This window comes from Eucalyptus grandis, chromosome 6 (assembly GCF_016545825.1).
Source record: "Eucalyptus grandis isolate ANBG69807.140 chromosome 6, ASM1654582v1, whole genome shotgun sequence".
Taxonomy (NCBI): domain Eukaryota; kingdom Viridiplantae; phylum Streptophyta; class Magnoliopsida; order Myrtales; family Myrtaceae; genus Eucalyptus; species Eucalyptus grandis.
This window is the reverse complement of record NC_052617.1, coordinates 26,924,378-26,943,377: the sequence shown is the minus strand read 5'-3', so window position 1 is coordinate 26,943,377 and position 19,000 is coordinate 26,924,378. Positions and strand designations below refer to the sequence as shown.

The 19,000-nt window shown below is 40.8% G+C and overlaps 6 protein-coding genes across 7 annotated transcripts; 1 reads left to right on the top strand and 5 right to left on the bottom strand.

Moving 5' to 3' along the window:
- Nucleotides 1-527: 527 nt before the first annotated feature.
- On the bottom strand, nucleotides 528-2,787 carry LOC104451776 (DNA-dependent metalloprotease WSS1-like). Its single transcript, XM_018875560.2, has 3 exons — nucleotides 2,684-2,787; nucleotides 1,108-1,297; nucleotides 528-944 (listed from the first exon to the last, which is right to left on the bottom strand). Exons 1-3 carry the CDS (start codon nucleotides 2,785-2,787, stop codon nucleotides 528-530), a joined length of 711 nt encoding a protein of 236 aa, XP_018731105.2.
- Nucleotides 2,788-4,571: 1,784 nt separating this feature from the next.
- LOC104449134 lies at nucleotides 4,572-8,100 on the top strand. Of its 2 annotated transcripts, none has more exons than XM_010063168.3 (6): nucleotides 4,572-4,878; nucleotides 5,822-6,158; nucleotides 6,852-6,936; nucleotides 7,013-7,099; nucleotides 7,193-7,432; nucleotides 7,546-8,100. In XM_010063168.3, exons 1-6 carry the CDS (start codon nucleotides 4,724-4,726, stop codon nucleotides 7,620-7,622), a joined length of 981 nt encoding a protein of 326 aa, XP_010061470.2. In that variant the 5' UTR covers nucleotides 4,572-4,723; the 3' UTR covers nucleotides 7,623-8,100. The 2 variants fall into 2 exon arrangements, with proteins under 2 accessions (XP_010061470.2, XP_010061469.2); XM_010063167.3 differs by having other exon boundaries at nucleotides 4,573-4,878; nucleotides 5,819-6,158.
- A 194-nt stretch (nucleotides 8,101-8,294) lies between these two features.
- Nucleotides 8,295-8,876, bottom strand: LOC108960356 (zinc transporter 2-like). Its single transcript, XM_018875559.2, has one exon. The coding sequence runs from the start codon at nucleotides 8,874-8,876 to the stop codon at nucleotides 8,295-8,297; it is 582 nt and encodes a 193-aa protein (XP_018731104.2).
- Nucleotides 8,877-9,347: 471 nt separating this feature from the next.
- On the bottom strand, nucleotides 9,348-10,090 carry LOC104451775 (zinc transporter 2). Its single transcript, XM_018875558.2, has 2 exons — nucleotides 9,562-10,090; nucleotides 9,348-9,406 (listed from the first exon to the last, which is right to left on the bottom strand). The coding sequence occupies exons 1-2, from the start codon at nucleotides 10,088-10,090 to the stop codon at nucleotides 9,348-9,350; spliced, it is 588 nt and encodes a 195-aa protein (XP_018731103.2).
- A 6,134-nt stretch (nucleotides 10,091-16,224) lies between these two features.
- On the bottom strand, nucleotides 16,225-16,848 carry LOC120294662 (zinc transporter 2-like). Its single transcript, XM_039315017.1, has one exon. It carries the CDS (start codon nucleotides 16,742-16,744, stop codon nucleotides 16,253-16,255), a length of 492 nt encoding a protein of 163 aa, XP_039170951.1. The 5' UTR covers nucleotides 16,745-16,848; the 3' UTR covers nucleotides 16,225-16,252.
- Nucleotides 16,849-17,343: 495 nt separating this feature from the next.
- Nucleotides 17,344-18,079, bottom strand: LOC104451774 (zinc transporter 11). The gene is made up of 2 exons (XM_039314478.1): nucleotides 17,558-18,079; nucleotides 17,344-17,387 (listed from the first exon to the last, which is right to left on the bottom strand). The coding sequence occupies exons 1-2, from the start codon at nucleotides 18,027-18,029 to the stop codon at nucleotides 17,344-17,346; spliced, it is 516 nt and encodes a 171-aa protein (XP_039170412.1). The 5' UTR covers nucleotides 18,030-18,079.
- Nucleotides 18,080-19,000: the final 921 nt, after the last annotated feature.

Genomic DNA, 19,000 nt, shown 5'->3' with positions numbered 1-19,000 from the left:
ACATGTGTATAAAATGAAATTTTAGTTTGGAATATATGGGTAAAGGGGTACCAGTGTGGGATTTTTAATGAGACGAACAAGAAAATAAATTGAGAATGATCAATCTAACAAACAAGAAAAACTTAGAATGAGAAAACTTGCAGAAGTGAAAACATTGGAAGTATCAAAACAACAAGGAACCGTTTATCTAATCAATCAACCATTAGTATTCATTTACGAATCATTATACTCACAGGATTTAATAAGGCGCATATTCCACGTGCCCACATAAGGAGCTCAATTGAAGGACGTTCAGCAGTGCCCTTAAGCCCGGTTGAGGAGTCAAATTGGATGGCATGCCAGATGAAGCATTCCCCCTAATGACATTTGAATTTAGAATCGAATACATTCACTGATTCAAATTGTCTTCTCTGATGTGCACAGCTGAGATCATCTGCTGCCCTGCATGTCCCCAGCATTCCCTGTTGAATCCACGTAAAGCTGATCCACATCACTGCTGGATGATTGTGGCTGAAGCTTCATTCAATTCACGAATTCTTTTTCTGAGAGATCAAATCCGAAGCACTTCCTGCATTATGATGCCTCGATTTTGAGGGGGTTTTGATCTCATTCTCAATATTTTGCAGAACATCAGGGTTACTTTCTTTATCCCCACCGTCTTCGAATCGAGAACCACACCAGATGTCATCCTGCAGTCTCCTCTCTGCAGCCATCACAGCAACTTGTGCTGGACTAAGTACTAAGATGCTACTATCGCTGCCAAGACGACTCGGTCCAGATGGTAGGAGATAACCCAAATCTGATCCCTTCTCTGCAGCAGCCAGAGCAGTTTGCCGCAGTGATGAAAAAGATAGCTCTTTAGAGAAACCGCCAAGACGCCTCCTGGGAAGATTGAAAACCTGGCCAGTGCCAGTCATTCCCTTGGCCATCAACTCCTTGTACTCCTGTCGTTGACATCACGACGTACATAAAGTAGACTAGACTACAATTTAGGGCATTGTGACAGTGGCGCTATGCCCAAACCACCATCCACATTTCGAAAATTAGTGCATCTATCCTAAAGACCCAAATAGAGATGACTAGAAAGGACATTGAGACTTTTCTAACCACCGACCTTTCTAAGTTCATCCCGGAGCTTGCAGAACTTGGCATCGCATCGTGGCAGAGCTCGTGAAGCATCATGTCCACCACTTGATCATAAGGATAGATATAATCGGCTCTAATCAGGCTGCGAATCCTCAGCTTCACGTGCACGCCATGACCCACAGTCGAACCCAGAAGACGCGCATTCATTGGACTGCAATTACCACCGTTAATTCATCATAATGAATCATCCCTCCTATCAATAAATAAATAAGAGATTCAGAATTACACGCGCACATGCACGGATTACCAACCCAATCCGGGACTACCCGAACCACTTTCCCCATCGGGAACCAGTGCACGCGCAGATGTGACTGAGCTCGTGCGTCAACCAAAGGGCATTCGTCCAATAAAAAAAACAAAAACGAGGGTCATGCGCATAAGAACAGCCCAAGTGCCATAACTTGGCACGGAATGACACTTAAAGTGCCATAACTTCACAGTGATACACTTGAGTGCCAATTTTGAAGTTAAATGGAACACTTAAATGCCACTCCAACGAAAATCCGGCCAAATGGCTTACGTGGTCATTTTCCGACGAGTTTGGTCCAAAACGACAAAACGGCGTCGTTTTGCACGCTAACGTGGCGAGAAAATGCAAAAACAACGACGTTTCATGTCTAACGTGTAAATAATAATATAAAAATTAATTAAATTAAATTTAAACTTAATTTTATTTAAAATATTCAAAAAAATTTAAAAAAATTTAAAAAAAAAAAAAAAAAAAAAAAAAAAAAGGAGGTCAAGGGGCGGGTGAGGGCCGAGCCCTCGCCATCGCCCAAAGGGCCGGCGATGGAGGGGGAGAGTCGGTCAGGGGTCGCCGGATCGCAGCGTGGGCCACGACCCTCGCCCCATCTCCGCTCGAGCCCTCGCTAGCCCCTAGCCAAGGTCGGGCGACCCCAACCCTCCCCACTCCATCACCGACCCTTCTCGGCGGCGAGGGCCCGCGAGCCCTCGCCGGATTTGGGCGAGGGCCGCAACCCTCGCCCCAAATCCGGGGGAGGGCTTGGGGTGAGGGTCGCGGGCCCTGGGCGAGGGTCGGGAGGGCCCGCGACCTCCGCCGCCGCCCCGAGAAGGGCCCTTCCGACGACGGGGGGAGGCGGCGGCGACGAGGGCTCAACCCTCGCCCGCCCCCTTCGACCTCCCTTTAAAAAAAAAAAAATCTTAATTTTTTTAATTTTTAAATAAAATTAAGTTTTTAATTTAAATAATTTTTATATTATTATTTACACGCCGGACACGAAACGGTGTCGTTTTGCATTTTCTCGCCACGTTAGCGTACAAAACAACGCCGTTTTGGACCAAAATCACCGAAAATTGACACGTCGCCATTTGGCCGGATTTTCACCGGAATGACACTTAAATGTTCCATTTTACTCCGATATTGACACTTAAATGTACAATTTCAAAGTTATAACACTTAAGTGTCTCCGTGCCAAGTTATGACACTCTAGGTGTCCCAATCTCTTGGCATTTTAAAGCATCAAAACACTATCGGGGCTTGCAAGACGAAACCGAAACGGGAGCAGCAAGATCTTACCGGAACTTTGAGAGAACTTGATGGGCATCCGCTCGAGGATCTTCCGCGGGCTTCCTCTTCAGGGCCTTAATTTCACATACACCGTTGAGATTACCCTGGTTCATCTCCTTCTTGTGGTCTCAGGAGAAAAAGCACTAACTTCTGCGAACTAACTCATTGTGGATGCGGGTTTTTTTTTTTTTTTTTTTTTTTTTTTTCTGAAGCAGCCATGGCACGACCTCGCGAAGGTTTGAAACGTTGGAAGCGATTGATTTGGCGCGATGGCGAGATTGGTTTATCCTTCGAGTTTGCGGGGTGTTTGGAAGCGGGGATAGTGCTGGCAATGAGGACACAAAATTCTCGTTGGGCTTCTGTCTTCCATCTTTGGGGCCACCTTCCAAAAATTATGTCTAAAAAAAGTGTGTTTGTTGGTAAGAAAAAAAAGGTTTGGCAAATTAGTTTTTTGAACTTTCACTTAAAATCACTCAACAGAATTCCACCTCTGATTCAAAAAGTATACATGATTAGAAGTAGGAAAATGAGTTCACTAACTTGAAAATGTGATAATTTTTTCTTGAAAACTGATTTTTTGAAGAGTATTTTACTTTGGGAAAAAAATTTCAAAAAAAAGCTTAAAGTAATTATTTTCTCAAAAAATGATTTGAAGCGGATCTCATTTTAAACGAAAATCTAAATGGCCATGATTGTTTCAAATAAAAGTCTCAAATGGTCATATGATTATTTCAAATAAGAGTCTTACCTCGTTGATAATCGACCAACTAAATTTTTCCATTGATGAAGGGTGCTTTTGTCCAAATCTTCTTTTCTTTTCTCTTCCGGCATTAGCTGGCGAGCGCTGGCAAAGGCTATCGAGGATCGTTCTCCACGATCCTCACCGACAACTAATAAGGGTTGATGAGGACCTATAAGCACTCATCGAATAGCAAGCAAGGGTTGGCAAGCCCTTGTTGGCCGCAAGCGAGACCACCCTCGCCAAATCTAGTGGAGAGTTGACCTCACTTGGGGCTAGTGAGGGCTTGTAGGCCTTCATCTGCCCTTACCAACAACCGGTGAGGCCCAACCTCTTTGATGCTCACAAGGGGCAGCCTCCCCCATAGTGAAGGTCACCTCACCCAAGTGAGGCCATCCCTCGACTGTGGCTAACGAGGGTGGCCCTCATTGAATTGGGTGACAATGACCCTCGCCTTGCCTTCTACAAGCATCACTAGCGCCCAATTGAACATCGACAAAGAAAGAAGAAGAGTTAGAAAAAAAAAAGAGCAAATGACAAAAATGCCTTTGATCGCCAAAGAGTCAAATCCTTATTTGAAACACAACCATTTCATGTCATTATTTGAAACAAACATAATTACTTTAAACTCTTATCTTTCATACCGCAAAAAAAAAAAAAAAAAAAAAAAAAAAAGACTCTTATTTAAAACAAGATCTATTTCAAACATTTATTTGAAAAAGTAATGATACTTATAAAATGATGTACATTTCATATCCTTATTTAAGAAAATGAAAACATTTCGGATTATTTTTTGGAATTTTCCTTTTTACTTTTATGAACACTCGATGTTCTATAGTATAACGTCGAAGTACACACATTTGACAATATATCTTTTATATGTCCGTCGTGGCATCACAGGTACGAATGATTAGTGCCTGGGGCAAAACTCTTTCGAGATTAACAATCAAAATGACGAAAAAGACCTAAATACATCGTCGTTAATTCATCACTGACGTTTATGAGCGTATTTTCAAAATAAGCCCTTTAAATAATTGTTAGTATCACCACTAGCTTTTTTTTTCTTTTTTTTTTTCTTTTTCTTTTTCTTTTTTTTTTTTTTTTTTTGGGGAGGGTGTCAACTAGCTTTGATAGCAACGAAAACACTTTCTTAGGGGGGGAAAGCGGAAGCGAAGCAAATTTCTCGGGGCTTTCCGCTTCTCCTTTTTGCTCTGCTGATAATCCTAGGGCATCACAGAGAGAGACGAGAGAGAGGTGGATCGAGATCTAACGCTGCCAGTCGCGCTGACCCAGATTTGACGTCGGGGACGATGAGCGGAATAGCCTTAGTCCTTGAGCTCGCGAGGAAGAACCCCACCTTCCCTTCCGCCCAATCTCTGCACTCCTACGGACATTTCTCCGCCGCCGCCTCCTCCGCCGCCGCCGCCGCCGCCGCCGCTCCTTTCGCGGCGCGATTCCTCTTCGGGTACGCTCCCCCGCCCTTCCCGCCTTCCCAGGGCATCGTCCTGTAAATGGTTTCTTGCAGAAAACTCATTGCTTTTTTTTAGCTGAAATTCGCGTTGCCGGCAGTTGATGCGAGTCTCCGATACGATGTGGCAGCGTAACTGGATTCTTGCGAGAAAGAAAATTTAGAGAGTTTGGGATATCGGGGCTTTTTGGGTTTTAGCGTGGAGATCAGAGTGACGTGTTGGTATCTTGAGCTGTGAAGATTTTCGCTTTGGTAGTCTCGGAGCAATGAAAGCTCGTGACCGGGAGCGATTATCTTTTGCGTCGCGATTGTCGCGTGCGCGGTGTGTCATTGCAGTATTGTCTCTATCATTTAACATAGTGTGATTCGGTATTATTTCCGATGTGGTCAGCTTGGTGTTTCGGGATACATACCGAAGTTAGGGTCACCTTGCAAAGTTCTTGAGATCCTAATTATGCATACGGATGATGTGAACTGATTTTTCGCTTGACCGAGTGTCGAGATGGAAAATCCCCAACTTCTCAGTGGAGAAGTTCAGAAAGTTAGGACTGTTTGTTTCTTATGATCAGTAGCTTTTGCTGTGTATGTCGTATGTCTAGTGCAATCCGACGCTGGTGATTTTAATGTCGATGTAAACGCAAGTTGTATCCTCATGGAGGGTTTATCTTAGATAGACTGTCTTGTTGTCGTTGTCGTGTTTGCTTGAGGCGGTGATTGGTGATGTTTGCTTTCACTGGCGTATGCGTTTTCTCATAAGGGATGAGCAGCTATTTGCCCTAAAAAATAATGCATATGCATATTTTCTTATTACTTTGAGATTTCAGTGATTAAAAGATTGACTCTGCTCGGCTACAATTTTTATTGGTCTCTACTAGCCGTTTCGCTGAATATTCTTCCTCTCCCCCCTTATCCTTCATGACATTTCATTCTCATGCAGCAGTTTTAGGTTACCTGTGGCATACTGCGATGCCGGGACAGCACAGTCTGAAGATTATGTTTCTAGTACACAAAGTAATTTCGAGAATATACTGCATGAGGAGTCTTTGACACATGGCGCCAAGATATACAAAATAGAGATGAAGCCTCTCTTTTCAGCTTTTGAGTTTAGGACATTTGCCTTGACTTCGTTAAGGTCTTTTCTACAGTCCTATTTGCCTCTTATACAGTCCAGTATCCAGGAGGAAGAGGATGAGAATTTCCTGCAGGATGCGAGGGAGGAGCATCCTGTAGATTTGGTTGTTCCCTTCAAAAATTCTGTCAAGCAAATCATTCGGGAGGTGAGTGCATATATCTCCCAAATTCTTCAACGCGGTTAAGAACACCATGATGGCTTTCCATCCCATTGCTAAGAGTGATTCTCTTTCACTGGCAGAGAAGCACACAATCAATGCAAATTAATATGGGGAAAAAGTGGGGGTTTTTAATGTGTAGAGAAAGAAACATTACTGAAGATTTCATCTATTTGGAGAAAAGAAATTAAGTTCTAACCATGGAACTATGGAAAAATTATGAGAATGGCATTTTACTTAATTTTTTACCCCTTTTACTTATGATTTATTTAGTGCATTCTGATCTGTTTGGCATTTTTAAAAGAAAAAGACATGAAATTTTACGGAAACTTTTGGTAGCAGTTTGAGTTTGAAATTTGCTTCATAGCTATATTGGAGAAAGCCATTGGACAGTTCTGTGCTATTAGGATTCTTCATCATACTTTAGTATCGTCTGGGGCAGATATGTATTGTGGAATACACCTTCCAGGCTTTACCACGTCATGTCTGTGGTCTCTTTTGTTCGGTTCCAGAGCTATAATAATGACAGTAATGTCAAAGTTCAATGTCTTATAGGACTTTGTGGCAAGTTATGGTTGATTCACTGTCACTTCTCTTTTGAAGGAAAAAGTTTGAGAGAAAGAACAAGAAAAGCCTAAAGTTTCTCTCTAGTAGACTAAAACTATCTTTTTCCTTCTCCAGACTACAGTTGTAACTACTAGACGGGTATTGGAAAGGCTTGCTGTCCAATATATTTCACAGAGAATGGCATGGAAACTTCTTAAAGGTACTTTTCTCGCAACTCAGCATGTGCGTGAATTAATCCAGCGTCACCCAACTAATATCTTCTATCCTATGTTCAGATGTTCCCAAATCCACTACACGCAAGGCACAAAGAGGGATGCCAACTCTAGTTTATATATGCAGTGTTAGCAGGACAACTTTTAGAGGTGAATTCCTTTACATTTACAACTTTCTACACTGCAGTGATGAGTTGGTTGATTATCTGTCTCATCGTTTCTGCGTATCATGTACCTTAACAGGGCAGTTACTAGGAACTGCGGCAACATGGCTGGTTCAAGTAGGAATTGAAACTTACCGATGCTTGTCTTGTATATTCAAGTCCAAGGAAGAAGATGAAGTTGATCCAGTAGAGCAAGTTGTAATTCTCGGGAAGAAGGTCTATATAGTTACTATGAAGTGTAGTGCATCCCTGATTTTTGCTTCGATCGGGGCAGGGATTGGTGCCACAATCGTGCGCCCTTCACTGGGGCAGTGGATTGGTAAGCACTCTATTGGTTGTGGGCGCCCCCCCCCCAAAAAAAAAAAAAAAAAAAAAAAATTGATCATCTATGTTGATAGGTCCAAATTCTAATGTGGTGCGATTGATTTGTAGGCTGTGCTCTCGGCGACTTAGCTGGCCCTATTATTGTGTCATTTTGCTTGGAGAAATATCTCCAGTTGGCTATATGAAGTATTGGCTTCCAATTCTCTCGCATGGAGCTACCCCAAAAATTCAGGGTCTAGCTAGACTTGAAGCATTAACTGATGATGCCACTTGCTTGATGATGTCCATTGGAAGTGGTTGTTGAGGCCAGATGCTGCAGTTCAAATCATTTATCAAATTCACACCAATCGGTGTGGTTCCTTCATTTGGACGTGAAGTCAATCGCATTTTGCTTCGGAATCGCAACCCTACATTGTGTCCGTCATGATATGAACGATAGTGTATTTGAGATATTCCTTCATTTAGACGTGAAGTCAATTGCATTTTGCTTCAGAATCGCAACCCCACATTGTGTCCGTCATTATATGAACTATAGTGTATTTGAGATAATTCTACAGCAACTTAATCAAGTTTTGTGGAATTGTGCTGCAATTTGCTCTAGCGTACCATGTAACCAGATTTTTTCCACTCTAATAATCATCTCAGGGCATTATTGTTTTGACTTTGGAAGTGATCTTAATGAAATATATGCATTGCAATGTGCTTCTGGTATTTCCGATTATAAAGTGTTAAAGTATGCTCGTAACTAAAATTTCATCAGCACGCTTACAAACCTCAGCAGCTTAAATTCCACCAATTCAGCAGAAATTTCCAACCATTTCCCTCCTCTCCACACTAATCAGCATCTGGAGCCCTAATTATGGTGTTCGTTTCTCTTTTCCCCATAATAAGTACACAGCGGCAGAGTATCCGAAGGCATCCCAGATCATCAAGCCTACAATTATTCCGAACCCAACTATCGTGGCCAAGAACGCATCCACAGAGTCCACGTTCTGCACGTACCGGTAGGAAATCACAGAAACATAGATGAACATGCCGCAGAAACCCGAAAAGATGGCAGAGCTCCAACCTGCAACCACACCCTGCGTGGTTGGATCTATTACGATCCCTATGGCCATGCCGATGGAGCTTGAGATTGCATAAGCAAATGCATATGCATCACAGGACGAGAGAGGCCTGTTGGGCATCATCCTCAGGAGGACGATGCCCATTGCAACTGCAGCAAATATGTTATGCGGGAAAATGGTCCGCAGGGTTTTCCATGCATCTGGCTTCGTTTCTGCGACTCCAATGGCGATGCCTAAAAAGACCGAGTGGAGACAGAGAGCTATGATCAACAGGATGCCGTCACTGGGCAATCCAACGGCCACGCTCAAGTTGTGATGGTGGGTCGCTCCGTTTGCACTGCTGCCTTTTCCATGCACGATGCCTCCTGGCATGAAAATGGAAAGATTTATATGATTTCTTTCGGATAAGATCATCAACATAATCATTGCACATGGTTTTTCTGCAAACAGCTGAGCTGAGGAAAAACTAAAAGGCTTAAAATGGTTCCGATGTTTAGACAGATAATTTGGTCTTAAAAACCCAATTTTTTGTTCTGTTCGGGCAAGAGCGCCCTGTTTCTGTTATCAAATGCTGTCAATCGGCTCTGCGTAATGGAGAAAAATGAAAGAACGGTGGACCAACGGAAACTCTTAAAAGTCTTGGAATTGACTAGGTATGATCGATTGGCAAATGTTCTGGAGGAAAACAAAGGAAACAAAGACTATTGCTTCCCCAACAGCCCTCTGCTACCAAAAACAGAGCAGCAATAAACTGGATTGACTCGACTCCGCTTCTGATTAATTCACTTGATATTCATCCAAAATCTTCTACTTCCACACACTAGTATGAACCAGTGCCCATGTTCATGGTCTTTGGTCCGTTTTGGCAAATAAAAGCTGCACGCAATGCCTGGACTCTGTTCCTGATGCGCATTTCAGAGCAGAAACAGAGTTTGCAGGCAACGATTAAATTCACGCAGTCAACCGCGTGACGCATTCATAATGGGAGCCCAGACACGTTTAAAAAAAAAAAGGAAAATAAACAAGGACACAGAAACAGGTCTTGTTTTCCATTTACCTGAGACCTCCAAATCGACATTGGAGCCACTGCTCTGTTCCTTCTCCTGCTTGCCGTAAAGGTAAGAGATAGCGAAGTGGACGAGCATGGTGAGCAAGCTGCCGGCGATCGAGAGCATGACCGTGGAGGAGAACTCCCTATCTGTCTGGTCACCAAACGTCTCGATGGCGTCCATGGGGAAGCGCATCCATTCTGTCGCGAGGAAAAACCCGCCGGCCACGTACGTCCCCTGCAACAGGAACGCCTCGTCCCACTTCAGCAAGTACGGGGAGACACCGCCGACAAACGTGCCAACGAAGACCAGGGTGAGGCACCAGATCTTTGCCAGGATTAGGGACTTCGAGCGCATGTCTTCATGTTTGTCTCCGACGGAGTTGGAGGAGGAGTCTTTGCCGTTGTCCACGCCGTGGACGGCAGCGGCGAGGAGGAGGGACAGGAAAGAGAGAGAAAGAAGAGGAGAAGAGAGCGAGACATTGTTTGCAGTATAAGAGAGAGTGGCGGGGAAGACCAACAAGGGGTTAACATTCATGAGGATTTGAAAATTTTATAGTACAAGATACAGGAGGATACGGCCGAATTTGAAAGGACTAATAGCGACTGGTAAATTAGCGATGTTACCAAAGAAAATCTGATGTCGTTCTATTGCAAGATTACGATCACTAAACCAGTTATAATTACCGTGTACACTTGCACAAACACAAAGCTTAATAAAATAAATAAACCCCTTTTGATTTCTTAATCGCCTTTCCCGCAGCGTCGACGATCATAGTTGGGATCAATGAGGCGATACGTCTTGGACTTCTTGCGTATGCCGTCCATTTTTTTTTTTTTATAACCTATGGATGTGTTTCATAAAAAGAGGGCAGGCTTATGAAGCTCGAGGTCAACTTGTTTGGTTTTACTTAAAAGGAGAACATTTTAAAAATGAAAGAAAACGTTAATTCAAATGATCATGAAAAATACAAATTCACATGTCGATATGCGCAAGGTTCTGCATTGAATAAAGAGAAAATTTCCAGAAGCGCTAACACCAAAACATGTTCAAGCCTTTGATCATCGCCACGGTTAGCAAAGATCAAGTTAGATGAGATAGAGGCAAGATTTGAGGTTTGGTAATATTTTTGTTTTCTAGGAGAAAAATTTATTCAGAAATGATTTTTTCTATTTCTGTTTCTAGGAACAAAGAAATACATATTTTGCACTTCTTGTTTCTATTCCAAATCTATTCTCTGACCACTTTTCTATTCCAAAAAATAGAAAAATTAGTTGCTTTTGCCAAATGGATTTCTTGTTCTTCTTTTGTTCTAAGGAACAAAAGAACATAAAAATTGAAAAATGGAATGGTTCCCAAACAAGTTCTTAGTTAGCAAATTTAGTTTATTGACAAGAAAATTGATTTTAGCCGATGGAAAAAATGTGAGTGAAAATGACCAAATCTCGAAGCAAAGCATCGACAAATGAAGGTTGATTCAAGCTACAAAAAGATCACGATTCATATGACCATTGATGGAATGAGTTTGAAATAATGGTCTAAGCATTATAGCCGGCAACTTTGGATTCAACTGCCAGAGGGCCATTTGTAAAGGACTAGACTTAACACAATTGTTGAGTAGCGAAGTTGAGAAGTCCACGAGCAACTAATAGTGGCAATTGCAAAGAAGTGGAGAAGACAGAACCGTCCAAATGGTGGAGTCATTTGTTTATGGGTAACCAGTTGGAGATGGGAATTGTTGCTTTGGAGGAGTCACATAGGATGTGCTTGATTTCTTTGTAATTGTTGTTAAAAGTCAATATTATGTGTAAATGCTTGGATTCCAGTTTGGAGAAGGGATCAATCCATCAAAAGATTAGTAGTTGTTTAATTTTACTTCCAATTTTTCTTCACATTCCAATACCTTGTACATGAATAGCAACGATTGTTATTGGTCCATTTTTCTTATAGTTTATATTTCCTATCTGAAAATCAATAAAGAACCTTTTCGACACCTTTTGTCAGTTCGCATTGATCCATATGTTCGAAAGTATATTTTCAACACTTCGGGCAAAATATCTTTTTGACACACTCGATGTGATCGTTTTTTTTTGATCGGAGAAAGCTTTCCTGGCAAGAACCAGAAATCAATAAGAGGGAAACTGTAAAATATGGGTTTGATCCGGTCAAAAAAGGAAAAGAAAGAAAGAAAGAGAAAGAAGAAGGAGAGGGATTGAGAGTCTTCGGGAGAGAGGAAGAAAAAGAAGAGAGAGAGAAGGAAAGAAAAGAAAGAAAGAAAAAAAGAAAGAAAAAAGAAAAAGAAAAAAAAGGGAAAAACAGAAGGGAAAAGACGGAAAGGAGGAGAGAGAGAGGCACGACAAGAGCTCGTGCAAGGAAAAGGAAGGAAAGAAAGGAGAAGGAGAAGAAGGAAAGGAAGAAAAGGAGGGTTTCACGCTTTCTCACCATGGAAGCCTTGCCAAGCCACCTCAACTATGTAACGCAATGCCCGGTAAGTGCTCGTGCCTCCCGTTCATTCAACAGGAGTAGTTTCGGATATAAGGCTTGAAATTCGGAATTTTGGAAGAATTTTGAAAAATTAAAAATGGGGATAAGTATAGCACAAGCGAAGTGCCATGATTTTTTTTTTTTTAGTCATTAAGCCACGTATTTTTATAGAAATGATAGTTTATGGTGTTATGGAGCTGAATTTTAATATAAAAATTAATTAAATTAAATTATAAAAATAAATAATAATATTTTAATTTAAAAAAAAAAAAAAGGTGGATCATGATTTGAGTTTACGATTTCCCCCACCTTTTTCTTAAATTATTATTATTTATTTTATAATTTAATTATATTAATTTTATACTACGTCAGAAAACAAATTTTTTTTCTTTGTTTAACCATGTCAACACGTTTCTTTTGCGCACTTTAGTTAAGTAATCCATTTTGATGAACAGTGTCATCCGTCTAGGGCACTTGTCTAGCACTTAGAAATGATAGTTTAGGGTGTTACAAAGCTATATGATTTTATGGATCTTGATTTGAGCTGTAATTTGTTGGTTTTTGGCCTGATTTTGGGTCGATTAAATAAAGGTTCTTGTAGTATGTTAGAAGGGCTTTCTATTGACTATAAGAACGTTTGAAACGGAGTTCGGTACAAAAAGTTATTATGCTCTCAAGTTCCGCGCTCAAGTTTTGCGTTGTAGACGGCTTAAATAATCAATTTGGATATGTGGTTTATTAGTGCGTAGGTGTTGTTTTATTGACAAATAAGCATAATTTAGTCGAGTAGTTAGTTGGAGAGTAGCATATTACTTGGTTTTGATATCATTTTCGATTAATTAATAGAAATACGAGTACGTTGGCTCAAGTAACCACGTAGGTTGATTTTCAACTTTCCTAAGTGAGTGGTGTTATATCTTCTAAGAATTTATAAACTCATATCTTCAAAATAATAAAGATTTAATATTTTATGAGTTGTGAATAAGCATGTATATTGCATAAAATTGAATCTGGCATTTACTACATTTTGATATTTGCGAATAGTGTGAGAACTTTTTGGTGAAAATATATATTCTGTTTGATGAACAAAGTTGAAAAATATTACATATTTTGAATTTGTGAAACATTTTTACAAAAGCTCGATTTTGAGATAGTTTATGGAATGTTGTATAGATATCGATTTGTGATAAGCTTTTTGACATGCAATTGATTTGATTTGGTTTGTAAAATCGGTTTATGAGATGAGTTCTAAATGATTTGAGAAATATTTTACGAAAAGTATTTGTGGCAAATGAATTGAGTTGCAAAAGATTATGTGGCTGATTTATGAAATGTATTGTGACATATGAAATGATTTCTGGATATGGCTTTGTGAAATGTAAAGGTTGTTGTAGATTGGTGTTGATGCTCAATATTGCCGTGAGTCTAGTGAGGGACTTGTGAGTATGCGCATAGTAGTCTAGGATATCCTTATGAGCCAAACAACCGACTAATAATAAGTGGAAACCTTGCAAAGGGACGAATCTTGGTTGCCTTGTCACTAAGCGTTGTATTGTGATCATGGTTTGATATTGAGCAACTGATTGATCAATGGAGTGGACCATTGACATGTGATTTGAGTTTAGTCGTTGGAATGGATAATCGACGTGTGGTTTCATATGAGATTGATCAATGGAATAGATCATTGGTGTGTGACATGAGATTAAACAATGGAATGGACCATTGGCATATGAATTAATGAGATTGATTAATGGATTTTACCATTAATGTTTGTTTTGATATTATTATGAAAAGAATATCTCTACTAAAGCATATGTAACTTATTTTCTTATTTTATATTTGTTATATGATGGATTTTAGTTAAAAGAGTTGTGATTTGGTTTATAAATATGCATAGCGAGTGCTTGATCCACTTAAAAGATATGCACTACTCCAAGCTATGGTTGCTCACCCCTCTATCTTCTAATATTTTTTTTTCAGGTTCTTCAGCCAGCAATAAGTATTATGAGAGTAATATTGACGAGGAGAATTTTAGGAGTTGGATTTTGGGAGCTTTGAGATTGCGTTCTTTAGGAGAAAGGATGGCTGTGTCATCCCCCACTCTTATTGGTTTTGGGGTTTGACAGAAACAATGATGCTTGAAACAAGAATACAGTGACGCAAACTGGAACTGATATTTTTGCTTAGTCTGAGTCTTCAATTGCCGGAAGAGTGGCAGAAAAAATTCAACACGAAGGAGGTGATCTTCCCATGAATCTTATCGAAGAGCAGTTAAGGTAATGGCGCCAAATTCTACTATGTGTCAACCATTAAGGAGGTTCTTTGAAGAACTGTAAGGAGAAATAACTAATTACATTGTAATCATATGTTGGATGTAATCAAGCCGACACTTGTCAATGGGAACGATCCCTGTTTAGGCCAGGATCTTCCAATCAAGTACTGCAAAAGATTCCTACAATACCAAGGTATGTTCCTAGTCATCCTTCATATAATATCAGCCTAGTCAACCCCTACGAGAATTCTGCAAAGGCATAAGTCCTTAATTTGAGGCCAAAAGAAAGGAAATGAAGTTAGTCAAAATAGTCATATCAGTAACACCAATTTAGCTAACCAGACTTGTTGACAGATGGTTGAATGATAGAAGTTGAAAACTCTAAGCCATCGGTAGTTTTAGCATCACTAAATGTAAACATCCCTATGATACCTAAATTTACCTATTAACATTAATTACTATAGGAAATCCGGCAAGGCCAACCTTGCCGCCTAATCTCCAATCTCGGCACAAGATGTCCAACCAAATGTTCAATTAGACAGCCCAAATTACTGAAGAGGTCATGCAACGATTGAGATTGGATAAAGGAGTTGTGAGACTTATATGTAAGAAAGCGTATCTTGAATGGGTAAATAACCAGCCTTTTCACAGAAGCTTTAAGATCCCTTATTTCGTCATTTTTAGCAGCGAAGATGACCAATCTACAATTGAACATCTTGGTCGATTTGGGGCCCAATGTGGTGAAGCGAGTGTTAATGAGTTTTTAAGGCATAGGTCATTTCCTTTGGTGTATGACTAGGCAGAGATAGATAATTTCGTTCTCAGTTTTGAGGTACCGGTCATTAACTTGGCTAGGCTCAATCAATATATTGAGGAGTCAAATCAGTTTATTACTTGATTTAAGAAGGCTAAAAATAGGCGCCGGACCTCACTCTAAAAAAAAGAATTTACAAATTTGGGTTTTAATGGGTTGAAATTCAACAGTTAGGAGGATTCTAAGGGTAGGACCTCGCCGATTTGTTTGAAAGAGATAAGAAGCAGCATAGGGATTTTAAACAAAATGCGGCCTCTCTAATAACTATGAATCGGAAAATGACGACTCCGATGAAAATAAGGAAGTGGTCGCAGTAAATAGGGTGCTCGATAAGCTTTATGTTTGTCCAATATTAAGGCCTGTTGGGCCAAAATAAAAGAAACAACAACAACTAGGGCTAAAGACACACAAGTATACTCGTTTGACGGGAATGAATCAGCGTCGACTTCCATTTTTCCTTTTCCCTTGTCATCAGGAAGCTTGATTTTTCCTTGGCGACTAGCTTCTAGAATTGTCTTCTTGAAAGCAATAAAATTGACTGTGTTATGGCTCCGTGAATAGTGTCACTTGTAATATCTTTTGTTGACTAAATTCGAAGAGAAATAGCCTCAGAAGAAGCTGTGTCGACCATGCAAGCAAGATATCAACGTAGAGAACAACGATTCGGCCAGAAGTAAAATGAAAGTAAATTACCAGCCCAGCTGAGAAAGAAAAGTTACTTGTGATCCTATTCCCACCGCTGAAACTCATCAAGCGAGTGTGTTCGATCGAGTTGCCTCTCCGAATGAGAGACCTATGCAAAAGAAATCCTTCAAGGAACGATATGAGAAGGTGACCCTGGCGTAGCAGCACTCGATTAGAGCCTCCCAATTTTGATGTCGATGTGAAGAACATTATATTGACAGGTGGGGTGACATTGACCAGATTTTGTCACAAGCTACGTGCTTTGGGAATTTCCGATTATCAAGTGCACAAGTTTGCTTGTGATTCAAATTTCATCAGCACAATGACAAACCTCAACAGCTTTATTTTCACCAATTCAGCAGCTATTTCCAACCATTTCTCTCTCTTTTCCTTGCTAATCAAGTATTTGGAGCCCTAACCATGGTGTTTGTTTCTCTTTTCTCCCTTATAAGTACTCAATGGCGGAGCATCCGAAGGCATCCCAGATAACCAAGACCGCATTCACCCCAACCCGAAGCATCTTGGCCAAGAACTTATGAATAGGCATGTACTGTCTGGAAAGCGAGAGCTTTGAAAAGACATACCAGAACACGCCGGGAGCCAGACCCATGAAGAAGTTGAAGATCCAACCCGCAACCGCACCCTGCGCTGTTGGGTCTACTATGATCCCTATGGCCATGCCGATCGGGCTCGAGATCACAATCGCAAAAGCAAATGCGTATACAGCACACAACAAGAGAGGCCTGTTGGGCATCATCCTTAGGAGGGCGATGCCCATTGCAATTGCTGCAAATATTCCTTGTGGGGAAATGATCCACATGGCTTTCCGCGCACCTGCCTTTGGTCCTGCGATTCCAATGGTGATGCCCCCAAAGAGCGAGAAGAAACAGAGGGCTACAATCAACAGGATGCTGTCACAGGGCAATCCGACGGCCATGCTCGCGTCGTGATGATGGGTCACTCCGTTTGCGCTGCTACCCTTCCCCTGCACAATCCCCCCTGATACGAAAATGGAAAGATTTGTAAGATTTCCGTCGAATAGGATCGTCAACATTATCTTTTGCACATCTTTTTTCTGCACACAGCTCAGCTGAGAAAAACTAGATAGCTTGAAATAGTTCCGATGTTTTGTCAAAAAGGAAAAATCTTTTGAAATAGGCATTGAACTCTCTCTCTTCTCAATTACCGGATTAGACAGGATAATTTGACCTTAAAAATCCAATTTTTTGTTCTACTCGTGCAAGAGTGCCTTGTTTCTGTTATCAAATGGTGTCAATCGTCTCTGCGTAAGGAAGAAAATTGAAAGAACGGTGGATCAATGGAAACTCCTAAAAAGCTTCAATTTCGGAATTAACTAGGCATGATCGATGGGCCCCCTGCTCTGTAGGGCAATACCAAAAACAGAGGACCAATAAACAGGATTGATTAGACCTTGCTTCTGACAGATGCACTTGAAACTCATCGAAACTCTTCTACTTCCACACACTACCACGAACCATTGCCCATGTTCATGGTCTTTGGTCCGTTTTGGCAAATTCAAGGTGCATGCAGTGACTGGGACTCTCTTTCTGATGCACATTCTAGAGCAAAAACAGAGTTTCCAGGCAACAATTAATTTGACTCAGTTGAACCCTCCACACGCATTCATAATGGGAACCCAAACACACACACACACACAAAAGGAATACAAAAATATGGGGAAAAAGGAAAGATAAACAAGGACACAGAGCAGGTTTTGTTTTCCATTTACCAGAGACCTCCAAATCGCCATTGGAGCCACTGCTCTGTTCCTTCTCCATCTTGCCATGAACGTGGGAGATAGCGGAGTCGGCAAGCATGGTGAGCAAGCAGCCGGCGATCGGGAGCATGAACGAGGAGGAGAACCCCTTCTCAGTCAGGTGGCCGAACATCTCCATGGCGTCCATGGGCAAGCGCATCAGCGCCGTCGCCTGGAACAGCCCTACGGCCAAGGGCTTCCCCCGCAACAGGAACGCCTTGTTCCACTTCAGCAAGTACAGGGAGACGCCGCCAAGGAACGTGCCGACAGAGACCAGGATGAGGCACAAGATCCTGGCTAGGATTAGGGACTTCGAGCGCATGTCTGCATGTTGGTCTCCATCGGAGGAGAAGTAGGAGTCCTCGTCGTTGTCCCCACAGTGGGCGGCAGCAGTGAGGAGGAGGGACAGGAGGAGAGAAAGGAAGAGGAGGAGAGAGCGAAGCATTGTTTAGGGTATAACAGAGACTGGCGTGGAAGACCTCAAGGGGTTAACATCCATGAGGAATTGGAAAATTTTGTGGTTCAAGAAACAGGATTCAGAGGAATTGGCGAGAACTACAAACGGCGACAGGAAATGGGGCGCTGTTACCAAAGAAAATCTGTTCTCTTGCAAGATTACTATCACTAAACCCATAATAATCACCATCTACCCGACACAAACACAAAGCTTAATCAAATAAGACTTATGTTATTTTCACTTCTTTATTGGCTTCTACCCCTTTTATCACATTGAATTGATAACATTATTTTTTACAGACCCCACTTTCAATTTAAAATTATTTTTTACATTTGTTCTTATTCTTTTTTTTAATTTCAGTAAATTAAAAATTTATCCACACCCCTTCCAAATAATTTTTTTCAACCTAATCGCTTCTTCTGCACCCATTACGCTTCAACATTTGTTTATGCTTGTCTTCTTTTAAATATATTCTCCATTATTATATATAAGCAAATACTGATAAAAAGATGTTAGTTTCACTTGCAAATCGTTTACTTTATTTCCTAGAGTTTTCTCATGATTGTAAAATTTTCGACTTCAATTTTACTACAAATTTGCAAGAATTTACTCAAAAAGGCTCACACTTTTTCATCTCATTTTTAGCTTCTAACACCCCAATTTACAATGAAATGATTGCATTATCCCTTGCGGATCCTACTCTTGATTTAAGAATATTTCTTATCTTTTTTTCTTTGGTTTCAATTTTACTAGAGATGAAATTACCATGCTCCTAACAAACAGTAATTATCAAGATTAAATATGAGGCCTATTGTTGATTTAGACTAATGCTCACCTTCTTCTTTTTTTTTCTTCTTTTTTTTTTTCCTTTTCTTTCCCATTTACAACAAAATTTGTTTACTTCTCCGAAAAATATTTTATTTGGTAGATAGTTAACTGATTTTTGTGTTTCTAATATA